Raw genomic sequence first — 12,945 nt, forward strand, 5'->3', positions numbered from 1 at the left:
ACTATTTTCAAGGTGTTAGTAAATACCTCCCGCACAAGCACTGCTGCTGCTGCTGCTGCTGCTAAGTCGCTTCAGTCGTGTCCGACTCTGTGCGACCCCAGAGACGGCAGCCCACCAGGCTCCCCCGTTCCTGAGATTATGCAGGTAAGAATACTGGAGTGGGTTGCCATTTCCTTCTCCAATGTATGAAAGTGAAAAGTGAAAGTGAAGTCGCTCAGTCGTGTCCAACTCTTAGCTACCCCATGGACTGCAGCCTACCAGGCTCCTCCATCCATGGGATTTTCCAGGCAAGAGTACTGGAGTAGGGTGCCATCGCCTTCTCCGCCCGTACAAGCACAGTGCTGCAGAAAATGGAAACGTAAAGACACAGGCCGCAGGAACCACCTCTTTAAATTTTAAAACGGAGGCTCAGGCCAATGAACGTTAAGATTTTCCCGGAACAAAGCGTCCCGCCCATAGTCCCGCCCTCCACCAATCAAGCCGAGTTCTTCTCCATCGCCCTTCCAATCAACGCCAAGGATGAAAGTTACTCACGTAACTTACGTAAGGCAAGCGACCAATTGGAGCTGAGTTTGGGAGTTAGCTCCACCAATGCCAGCGGCCCTTGGAGAGCGCGGGAGCTTTTCGACCAGAGTGCCTGAGAGAAGCGGAGGATGGCGCTGGTTCCCTGAAGCAAGGGTCTAGGAGAGAGCGGCGCAGGTCCGGTCTCGAACCCTGAGGCAGTGGGGCGGGAGACATGGCCTGCTGCCACAACGTAATGCTGCTGCTGGACACCGCGGAAGGCGTCGCTGGTGAGAGCCTGGTCCGGCGAGCCGCCCTGCGCCTTCTCACTTACCTGAGTTGCCGGTTCGGCCTGGCCAGGGTCCGCTGGGCCTTCAGATTCTTTGACTCTCACGGGGCGCGGAGCCGGCCTTCCCGCGTCTCTGACTTCCGAGAGCTGGGGGTCCGCTCCTGGGAGGACTTTGAGGAGGAGCTGGAGGCCCGGCTCGGGGATGGCGCCCAGGGCGCCCACCTGCCCGGCCCGGCGCCCAGGGCCAGCCACACTCACAGCACGCTCATGGAGACGCTGCTAGACTATCAGTGGGATCGGCCCGAGATCACGTCGCCCACCAAGCCGATTCTGCGTAACAGCGGGAGGAGACTGCTGGACGTGGAGGGCGAGGCCAGGGAGGCCGAGTCTGCGCTCGGGGGCTTTGTGAACGCCGTCTTCCTCCTGGCCCCCTGTCCTCACTCTCAGAGAGAGCTGCTGCAGTTCGTGTCCGGTTCCGAGGCCCATGCCCAGCGCCTGCCGCCTACTCCTAAGCAGGTGATGGAGAAGTTGCTGCCCAGGAAAGTCCAGGAAGTCATGAGAACCCGAAAAGTCACCCTCTACTGGGTGGATACCACCGACTGGCCAAAGGTAAGATTAACCGGTGAACTGGTTCTAATGAACCAGAACTTGGCAGTGTCTGCCTAGCAGCCCCTGAACCCAGAAGGAGACTAACATGACCAACAGGTATGCCTTCCGAAGGAAAGTCCTGGAGTCACAACACATCCCTACAGTCATCACACCGGAATAGGTAGGCCCTGAATACCTACCGAGTCAACTCATTTGAGGACCTGCACTATTTAGGTCCTGTCTGTCTTTCTAGACTTCATTTTTTTCTACACAGGACTCATGTTCCAGCCTGTCTGAAACATAATCTAGTTGCCCAACAGATCTTCACAGCTTGTTCTGTCTTAGTCACTTGAAATGCCACTGCTCTTTTGTGCCAGTTTAAAGACCCAGGTTCCATCCCTGGCTCAGGAGATTCCCTGGAGAAGGAAATAGTAATCCACTTCAGTATTTTTGCCGGGAGAATCTGATGGACAGAGGAACCTGGTGGGTTACTGTCTTCTGCTGCTGCTGCTAAGTCGCTTCTGTTGTGTCCGACTCTGTGCGACCCCATAGACGGCAGCCCACCAGGCTCCCCGTCCCTGGGATTCTCCAGGCAAGAACTCTGGAGTGGGCTGCCATTTCCTTCTCCAGTGCATGAAAGTGAGAAGTGAAAGTGAAGTCGCTTAGTTGTGTCCGACTCTTAGCGACCCCATGGACAGCAGCCCTGGACGAGGCTCCTCCATCCATGGGATTTTCCAGGCAAGAGTACTGGAGTGGGGTGCCATTGCCTTCTGTCTATGGGGTATCAATAAGTTGGACACGACTGAGCGACTAACATTTTCAGTCTTTCATCCTTTAGGGCCTTTGCCACATGGCAGCTTACTCAATCTCAACTTCTGAATTTCCAAACACTTTTGTGGCACTTACCCTTTCTCTATTATATGTTCCAGGTGTGCAGTCACCCACCTTCCATCGAGTTTAAAAATAACCTCAGAGGCAGGCACACATCTCTTTCTTGTCTCCTGTGTTAGAGGTGTTCAGGAAATATTTGTTGGCCAAATGAACAAATTCTTACCTACTTACAGTCCTAAATGGCTAATTTGAATTTTCGGTGAGGCAGTGGATCCCCTGCTGTAGTTAAGTGCTGTGATAAGTATATATTTATATGTCCATCATTTTCTTCCGATCACTTCACGTTGTCAATTAATAATTTAATTTGGGGAGTCCCTACATTGTGTACCCACTACATTGTTTTAGCTGTTGGGCAGGTGGTGTCAGCCAAGTGGAGTTTACCTTCTAGGGGAAGAAATATTACACAGGGAAGGTTAACAGATGAGCAAGTAAGTGATAGGGTTTCAAATTATGCTCTCAAGAGAATAAAGCTGAGTAAGAGGCTGAGGTAGAAGCTGGAGGCAGTGGTACATAGGTTAGTAGTCAGGGAAGACTTTTTTGAACAGAGAATGGAATGGTGAAGGAGGAGGAATGTGATGTTGGGAAAAAACATTCCTGGCAAAGAGAACATTCCAGTGAAAAGATCTGAGTGGAAAACGAGCCTCTTTTGTTTTAGAAACAGGGAATGCTGAAACCTGGTAGGCAAGGGGCAAGCACCAGAGTAGAGGAAGTTAGAAGGTAGCAGAGGCCTATCTGTAGGGCCAAGGTAATAAATTCAGATTTTGTTCTGATTGGGAAAGTGGCTTAACCAGATGAAAGATGTGATTGCATCTATTGGAAACATGTCACTGAGGTAGAAGTGCAAGGCTGCAAATGGGAAATGAGGAGATACTTAACACAAATAACAATATAGTGGGTTAAAATTTCTGAATTACTTTCACATACAAAGCCCGAGAAAGATGTAGCAAATGCCAAATAAGCCAGCAGTGGCTTGTCAAAGAAAAGAAAAAGGCAAAAGTGTTTAAGGGGATGGTAAACATTGATAGAGAAGATGGAATCCTAAAAGTGTTTGTGAAGACAGCAAATTAAGTGTTGGACACAGTACACAACACAGTAGTGCTTGATTTGGGATAATTAATACTAAATCACATCGGAGATGAAATTGTATTATATCAGATGTTGGCTAGAAAGAAGTCTTAGCAGAAAGGGCTTGAAGATTCTTTTTCTTTTTTCAGAAATATATTAAAATAAGTAGGTTGACAGTGTCTAAATATTTTTCCAGGTTTTACATCCCATCACCTGCAGAGGTGGATCTTCTCTGAGCCTTCTTGCATTTGTTGTTTCCTGTGAGAAAAAGTCCATCAAACAATCTTAAGCTTTTCTGGAATTTTTTTTCTAGTGTAGATTTAGTTTTTCTTATTCAGAAGCCTCTGCTTCCCATACTGCAGAGGTGAAAGGGAGACTTGCGTTCTGTCCTTGGGGAGCTCGCACAATGAGAGTAGAAAGAAGAGAAATTCCAGGGCCTGCCTTGTGGAGTTTACAGTCTGGGAAGTGAAACTGGGAGAAACAGACTCAGGGAGAAGGGAATCCAAGCACACAGAATCTTGCAAAGACATCAGTTATAAGGGAGCATGAGAGGCCCTTATCACATTTTCAACGTTATGCTTCTGATTTACTTAATGCATACCATGCTGGACACAGGAGCCTGGAGGGCTACAGTCCACAGGGTCAGAAGAGTCGGATACAACTCAGTGGCTAAACCATACCACCACCGTATGCTGATATGCTGAATACTGAGTGTACCATTTGTGAACCAGACAGATGTAGTCCCTGCTGTCTTGGAGCTTATAGTCTTGTGCACATTTATAAATTTCTAAGTCTGAAACTGCCACTAGGACTTGTCTATTACTTAGTCCATAATATGCATAAAAATAAAAACATTGCCATATTCTATATGTATACTGGTTGTGTTTTTTCTTTAGTCACGTACATCAGTTCAGTTCAGTTGCTCAGTCATGTCCGACTCTTTGCGACCCCATGAATTGCAGCATGCCAGGCCTCCCTGTCCATCACCAACTCCTGGAGTCTATTCAAACTCACGTCCATTGAGTCGGTGATGCCATCCAGACATCTCATCCTCTGTCATTCCCTTCTCCTCCTGCCCCCAATCCCTGCCAGCATCAGAGTCTTTTCCAGTGAGTCAGCTCTTCACATGAGGTGGCCAAAGTATTGGAATTTCAGCTTTAGCATCAGTCCTTCCAAGGAACGCCAGGACTGATCTCCTTTAGGATGGACTGGTTGAACCTCCTTGCAGTCCAAGGGACTCTTGAGTCTTCTCTAACACCACAGTTCAAAAGCATCAATTCTTTGGCGCTCAGCTTTCTTCACAGTCCAACTCTCACATCCATACATGACCACTGGAAAAACCATAGCCTTGACTAGACGGTCCTTTGTTGGCAAAGTAATGTCTCCGCTTTTGAATATGCTATCTAGGTTGGTCATAACTTTCCCTCCAAGGAGTGTCTTTTAATTTCATGGTTGCGGTCACTATCTGCAGTGATTTTGGAGCCCAAAAAAATAAAGTCAGCCACTGTTTCCCCTGTTTCCCCATCTATTTGCCATGAAGTGATGGGACCAGATGCCATGATCTTTGTTTTCTGAATGTTGAGCTTTAAGCCAACTTTTTCACTCTCCTCTTTCACTTTCATCATTCAGGTATGATCTAAATCAAATCCCTTATGATTATACGGTGGAAGTAAGAAATAGATTTAAGGGACTAGATCTGATAGAGTGCCTGATGAACTATGGACGGAGGTTCATGACATTGTACAGGAGACAAGGATCAAGACTATCCCCATGGAAAAGAAATGCAAAAAAGCAAAATGGCTGTCTGAGGAGGCCTTACAAATAGCTGTGAAAAGAAGAGATTCCCATTTGAATGCAGAGTTCCAAAGAGTTAGCAAGGAGAGATAAGAAAACCTTTCTCAGCGATCAATGAAAAGAAATAGAGGAAAACAACAGAATGGGAAAGACGAGAGATCTCAAGAAAATTAGAGATACCAAGGGAACATTTCATGCAAAGATGGGCTCGATAAAGGACAGAAATGGTATGGACCTAACAGAAGCAGAAGATATTAAGAAGCGGTGGCAAGAATACACAGAAGAACTGTAGAAAAAAGATCTTCACAACCCAGATAATCACGATGGTGTGATCACTCACCTAGAGCCAGACATCCTGGAATGTGAAGTCAAATGGGCCTTAGAAAGCATCACTACGAACAAAGCTAGTGGAAGTGATGGAATTCCAGTTGAGCTATTTCAAATCCTGAAAGATGATGCTGTGAAAGTGCTGCACTTAATATGCCAGCAAATGTGGAAAACTCAGCAGTGGCCATTCCAATCCCAAAGAAAGAATGCCAAAGAATGCTCAAACTACGCACAATTACACTCATCTCACATGCTAGTAAAGTAATGCTCTAAATTCTCCAAGCTAGGCTTCAGGAATACGTAAACCGTGAACTTCCAGATGTTCAAGCTGGTTTTAGAAAAGGTAGAGGAACCAGAGATCAAATTGCCAACATCCGCTGGATCATCAAAAAAGCAAGAGAGTTCCAGAAAAACATCTAGTTCTGCTTTATGAACTATGCCAAAGCCTTTAACTGTGTGGATCACAGTAAATTGTGGAAAATTCTGAAAGAGATGGGAATACCAGATCACCTGACCTGCCTCTTGAGAAACCTATATGCATGTCAGGAAGCAACAGTTAGATCTGGACATGGAACAACAGACTGGTTCCAAATAGGAAAAGAAGTAGGTCAAGGCTGTATATTGTCACCCTGCTTATTTAACTTATATGCAGAGGACATCATGAGAAACACTGGGCTGGAAGAAGCAGAGCTGGAATCAAGATTGCTGGGAGAAATATCAGTAATCTCAAATATGCAGATGACACCACCTTTATGGCAGAAAGTGAAGAGGAACTAAAAAGCCTCTTGAAAGTCATGTACATATATGTGTATATTTTTAGTATTTCTCTATTTATTTTACTGCACATGGTCTTGGTTGTGACATGCAAACTCTTAGCTGTGGCCTGTGGGATCTAGTTCCCTGTCCAAAGATCAAACCTGGGCTCCCTGCTCTGGAAGTGTGGAGTCTTACCCACTGTACCATTGGGGAAGGCCCCATGTAGATATATTTTTAACCAAAGCTAATGTCCTTCTGAGCTCCTTTTTAAAGTTTTACTTACTAAGAAAGTTTTCATTTGCTAAGAAAAAAATTTTTTTTCCTGGCTGGTCTTTTGGCTGAAACAGTTTCAACACATTTTTTGTTTCCCTTTGGCAGAAAATCCTAATCAGAATCTATGATACCTGAACTAGCTAGCACTCTCCCCCTTAGCCAGTGAGCAAGGGTGTGGCTGCCTTGGTGGTAACATTAAATAACAATTGATTAGTCTATCGCAGCATTTTCCAAAGTGACAGGCACAACCAGAGCAAAACATTTGCAGTACATTGCTTAGCTTCACTATATGTGATGTGTTCTGTTGTGCTCTGATTATTTTCTTTCATGGTTTTTTCCCTTTAAGTACTGATCCTAAACCGTTCAATCGATTCGTCCAAGTCCATCAGGGCCATGACCCCTACGTTAAGAGCTCTGTCAGGAGAGTCCTGGGTTCTTGGACTGGAGTGTCGTTGCCTTGCTGTGAACCTGGGCGCCCTTGTGCCCCTCTTTGAACTTTGATATAATGGAAAGTGTGTAGATGACCTGGAAGGCCCTTCTGGTTTTAATTTTTCACATTCACATAGCAATTTGTGGTTTACAGTTGTTAGCTCATCTGTGGAGTAGGCAAACCAGCATGATCAGTGTATTCTAGGGGAGGTGCTCTTTCATGTAACAATGTGTGTGCTAAGTCGTGTCTGACTCTTTGTGACCCCATGAACTGTAGCCTGCCAGCCTCCTCTGTCCGTGGGATTCTCCAGGCAAGAATACTGGAGTGGGTTGCCATTTCCTCCTCCCGGGGATCTTCCTGACCGAGGGATTGAACTTGCATCTCCTGCATTGCCAGACAGCGGATTCTTGCCACCTGGAAAACCTCATAGTGCCTGAATATTGTACCGTATATTGTAGTTCTGAGTTAAATTTTACATGTTATTGCTGTTTTACTCACCCCATGCTTGGCTTTAAGATCAACAAAGATAGGATGTTTTGCTAATTCATGGAGTTATCGACCTGGGTCCTTGGACTCTGTAATCACCAGAAATTGGTGAGAGGCCAGATGAGAAATTCAGTCTAGGTTTTGTTGGGACTCGTACTGCTCGAGGGAGCAAGAACAAGAAACAGGTGCCCTTAGGAGACAGGCAGGGATCTGGTTTCTTACATGGGGTGCCGTGGGAGCAGGTGGGTGGGTTGGGTGGAGGTATAGCTTGGGTGGACTGTCCACCCCCCCAGGTGGCGCTGTGTACGGGATCATGGTCAGTACCCTGCTTTTGCTCTCAACACCTCAGAAATGGCAGTTGATTTGTGGCCTTTTTGTATCGTGTTGTTCATAGTTGCCCTGGCTGCATACAGCTCCTTTTAGTCCCTCATAATTTCTCTGAATTCGTCTGTCCAGGTGCACTCACTCTAATAAAGGGTCCCAAGTCCTAGCTGGTCTCAGTGGCACATATGGTGGCTCAATAGAAGTTTGTTAAAGTTGGATGAAGAGTCAGCTATGTGTGATGGAGTAAGGAATGCTTTTACAGCGACAGTGGGGTTTGAGCTAGATAATGAAGTATAATGAGCATCCAGTTGGTGAAAATGGAAGGGGACAGCAAACAAAACATGGAAGCGTTATAAAATATGGCATGTTCAAGAAACAGCAAATGGTTCAGTGTGCCTGGGATGTAGGGACGAGTGAGGGAAGGATAGTGTCTTTGCAAAGGTTGTTTAGAGCTGGGTTTAAACGGCTCTATCACCATTACCGTAGGGCAGTGGGAAGTCTTGACAGAAGTAGCATGATCGAGTATGTAGTGTTTAGAATACTTCTTAAAGGAGGAAAGATTGGAGGCAGAGTACAGACTCTAGGCTACAGTAAGAGTCCCAGACTTAAGTGAAAACACTGAAGATAGGACTGAGAAGACCTGTTTGTTCTCCACGCAGACCTGTGGGTGGTAACCCTCTAAGGGAGCTGCTCCTGCCTCACTCTGGTGACACTTGGCTGTGGTTGTGTGGTGGAGGTTATGATTGTTCTCTTTTATTAATGTGTAATGGTTTTGTATTCCTTCTAACATTTTATGATTTGTCCCTAGTGATTTGCATCACTTCTATTCCTTGATAGAAGATAGAACTTGAAGTGCTGTTTTCACTGAATAGGTGCTTTCTTAAAGGCCTATTATACTGCAGTTATTCCTGGGCTGTGTACTAATGGGATGTGTGTGTGTTAGTCGCTCAGACGTGTCCAGCTCTTTGCGACTCCCATGGACTATAGCCTGCCAGGCTCCTATGTCCATGGGATTCTCCAGCCAAGAATACTGGAGTGGGTTGCCATTTCTTTCTCCAGGGATCTTCCCAACCCAGGGAGCAAACTTGCGTCTCCTGCATTGCAGGCAGATTCTTTACCAGCTGAGCCACAAAGGAAGCCATGGTAATGGGATGCTGGCCATTATTTATGTTTGGTTCAACCAATACATGAATCATATAATTTGATCCTTTAATGTATCTACTTTCTCCCAATTTCCCTTACTTTCATGAATGCCTTTTGTTGTTCAGTCACTCAGTCGTGTCTGACTCTTTGTGACCCCATAGACTGCAGCACGCCAGGCTTCCCTGTCCTCCACCATCTCCCAGAGTTTGCTCAAACTCACATCCATTGAGTTGGTGATGCCATCCAACCATCTTATACTCTGTCATCCCCTTCTCCTGCCTCCAATCTTTCCCAGCATCAGGGTTTTTTTCCAGTGAGTCGGCTCTTTCCATCCGATGACCAAAGTATTGGAGTGTCTGCTGTAGCATCTGTCCTTCCAATGAATATTCAGGGCTGATTTCCTTTAGGAAATTGGTTTGATCTCCTTGCTGTCCAAGGGACTCTCAAGAGTCTTCTCCAATACTACAATGAATACCTAATTTACAATAACCCAACATTCTTTGTAATTTTCATTTTAGCTCTGGGAATCCCCAGACCACCTTGGCTACTGGACATTGTGTGAACTGTTCTACCATGTGGGAGGCACCATCTTGCCATTTGAAAGTTTCAGCCAGGATTTTACCAAAGCTGGGGAAACACTGCTCAGTGGTGAAAGAAAGCTGTCAAGGAAACCTCACCTCTCTTCATGGATTTCAACTCTGCCAACTGATTCCACTTTAAACTGTTTGCTCTATAATTCTCCTGAGTATGAAGCCTCATTTCCACGGATGGAAGGAACATTATTTTTCCCTGTTGAAGGTAAGCAAATACTGTTTGGGGCAGGGGTAGCGTGGGGATGGAGTGGTTGGTCTGGGTGTCATTCATTTCTTCAAGGCAGGCTGATGAATTCTTTAGAATTTAGAATTTCTAGCAGCCTAGGCCCTCTGTTAATGCTTGTAATTAAAAGATGTCTAAGCCAAATCAGAGATACCACAGGAAAGGACTGAAGTCTGGTATACTGTAAGCCCATGCAAAAAGGACAACTGAGTGATTTTAAAGAGTTCCAACTTTTTGCAGAGTTGTCAGGTGCCCAAGCAAATAAGTGGTAAGGTTTCACTGTCTCATAGATGAGATTGATAAATTGAAGACCCTAGAAAATCAATAATTGACTAAGAAGACATAACAAATTAGTTGAAGTAGGAAATGGTGTTTATTACCATAAAGAGCCAGCATACAGGAATCTTCATAAATTTGCTTTATTATATGATTTGCTATATAGTGAATTGTAATTTCTGAATCATTATATATTCAAGCAATATTATATAGAGATATACATAAACTGTATTTTACATGATGGGCAATTTAAGGAAATTTCAAGAGTATTATTTAAGCGGGTTTGTCTGACATGGTCTTTAGAATTTAACCTCATAAGATAGGATGTGCTGTGTTTTATGGATTTAAAAAGCAGCAGATTTCGTGTGTGTGTATTGCTTGAATACTTATTTCTAAGTCATAATTATTGAGTTCTGACATTAATCACAGCCTTATAATTCCTGTCACATACAGCTTTTCCTTACAGAATTTACTATGATAGCCTGTTGACGGTAGAGTGGGGGTTGAAGTGTGAACTAAGTGATAATACTGGTACCTCAGCTGGCAGTGTAATTTTTTTCTTCTTAACCTTGAATCTCTTTTTAGGAACTACTTCTTTTATTAGAATTTCAATATCCTTTATTCTTCACAGGCAAAGAGCTTCAGGAAACATGGACAGTCATGCTAGAGCCCTTGGCCATGCATCAGAGACATTTTCAGAAGCCAGTCAGAATTTTTCTAAAGGGCACAGTGACCCAGTGGGCCCTCCCAACAAGTGAAACTTTGGGCACTGATAGCTGGATGCTGCAAAGTCCCGATGGAGACAGATCAACTCAGAGGATGTTATTTCAGCAGCTGGTAAATAGGCTGACTGCTGAAGAGTTACATCTGGTAGGTATCTTCCAGGTGGTAAGTTATTCTGGTCTAATAACACGGGTAAAGTGAAATGAGTGCATTTTTAAAATGCCAGGGAGCCCCCTACGTAATACAGTATCAATGAAACAGATGCTGTTTTTGCAAGTAATATAGAATCATGACAGTGCTTATTATTAAAGAAACAGCATATAGAACTGCATATAACCTTGAATCCAATTAAACTAAATTATATTCACATAGGGAAAAGGTGGTGGGCCAGATGGAATAATTACATTAGGGTAGTGAAATGATAGGTGGTTTCTCATTGTTTTTAATACAGTGTATTATGTATTTATTACTTTTACATAAATTCATTTTTTAAAAAAACTCTACATTGTAAAATTAGATATAATAGTGTCCAGTAGTTATGCAGACTTATTAATGTCTTCTGAAGCGTAATTCATGTATACCCAGATTTGATAGAAAGGTGATGGAATTTTTCAACTCTAGCAAATTCCTTACTTTACTTCATGTTTTGCCTTTGTAAGCTCAGAAGGTTTCTATCTTCTGGATTCCATTGTGAAACATTCCAGAGGAAAACTGGGTAGTCGTTTGGATGGGTGGTGTTCTAAGAGTTGTGTGCTCTGACAGAGCACTGGGGTCAGAGTCAGGTGACCTGGATTAGATCTCAGCTCGGCTGCCCACCATATGATCTGAATAAATCCCCTCAAGTGATAGGACTGATTTCTGGTTAAGAGCATGAATTTTGAATTCAAACACGCTTGACTTCTGCCTTCTATTAACTGGGTGACCTTAAGCAGGTTGCTTATTCTTCAACCGCAATTCCTCCTCTATAAAATAGGGATTAGTTTGTGTTTTTTTTTGACCACACTGTGCAGCATGTGGGATCTTAATTCCCAATTCCCGGCCCAGGGATGGAACCCAGGCCGCCTGCAGTAGAGGTTTGGAGGCTTAACCACTAGACAACCAGGGAAGTCCCAATAATCATTTTTACTTCAGTGGTTATGAGGATTCTGTGAGTTGCAGTAAGTACATAGTAAGTGCTTAGTAAATACTCCTGGTAACCTAGGTTTTTGTCTGTAAATTGAGGGATTGGGATTATAGGATCAGTAAGTTCAGCTCCAGCACCAGTATCCCCCAAGTCCCTTTCAGTTTTCTCCTTTATGTTACTCATTGGATGACACGGTCATCCTTTTACTAAACCACATGCTTCTATAGACACTTGTTAACAGTATTCTCAACTAATTAGAACTTCTCACGTAGGTTGCCAGTGTGGACCCTGGTGAAGGCTGGCCCCCCATCACTGGAGTTATTTCTCCCTTCTCCGTCAGTGCTACAGTTCTCACCTTGTTCCGCACCAGGGAGACTGAATGTCAAAGACATCTTCTCCAGACGATTGTGGCAGAGAGCCCCCAGGATTCAGCTTCCCTTTTTTCTGAGGTTGTGGATGGTGTACTGAAACAGATTGACAGTTCTCTTGAAGTTCCTGCTACCTCAGGTAAGCTTCTGAACCAGTAACTACCCTACTCCAGGTCAGTGGTTCACCATCGTTTCTAGCATCATAACCTTTTTTTCAGTATGCTCTTAGTAGAACTTAGCATCCGTTATAGAACAGGTGAAAGTCAGCTACAGTATTTCTGGCAATTTTAAATCATCATTTATAAAAATCCTGAAGCACTTCTGAGGAGGCCAACGGCTCTATAAAACCGTTTTGAAATTGAAAGTATAAGAGGAAACCTAGTTTTTAATATGTTTAATAAAGTGCATGTAAATCTTAGGGTTCTGTCTGCCTTCTACTTTATTGCATTGTTACTAATAGGGCATAAATCTTTTTTATGCCAAATAGATATAAATAGAATCAGTTTGGTATTTCTTCCATTCATATTTACTCAGTAGATATTTATTGAGTGCCTGCATGTCAGGCTCTGTTCCAGGTGCTAGGAGAACATCAGAGAACAAAGTAAAGCTCTCTGTTCTCATGAAGCTTACCTAGTCAGGGGAGACAAGGCAGTAAATGCCGTAAGGAAATTATGTAGTGTGTTTGAAAGAGTTAAGTGCTGTAGTAATAAAGCAGAGAAAAAGGAATGGGGAGTCTTAAGGGATGGGAAGAGTTACAGTTTTAAACAGGCCT

At 44.0% G+C, this 12,945-nt stretch overlaps 1 protein-coding gene across 1 annotated transcript in view; it reads left to right on the forward strand.

Annotated features, from left to right (window-relative positions):
• The window catches only part of TICRR (TOPBP1 interacting checkpoint and replication regulator), a 42,087-nt gene continuing 29,788 nt past the window's right edge, over nucleotides 647–12,945 (forward strand). Inside the window, exons 1-4 of the mRNA XM_013972966.2 lie at nucleotides 647–1,399; nucleotides 9,386–9,665; nucleotides 10,591–10,829; nucleotides 12,078–12,312. Of these exons, the coding sequence (XP_013828420.2) occupies nucleotides 737–1,399; nucleotides 9,386–9,665; nucleotides 10,591–10,829; nucleotides 12,078–12,312 (1,417 nt within the window). The 5' untranslated portion in view covers nucleotides 647–736. The remainder of the gene's footprint in view (nucleotides 1,400–9,385; nucleotides 9,666–10,590; nucleotides 10,830–12,077; nucleotides 12,313–12,945) is intronic.

This window comes from Capra hircus, chromosome 21, assembly GCF_001704415.2.
Source record: "Capra hircus breed San Clemente chromosome 21, ASM170441v1, whole genome shotgun sequence".
NCBI classification, from domain to species: Eukaryota; Metazoa; Chordata; class Mammalia; order Artiodactyla; family Bovidae; genus Capra; species Capra hircus.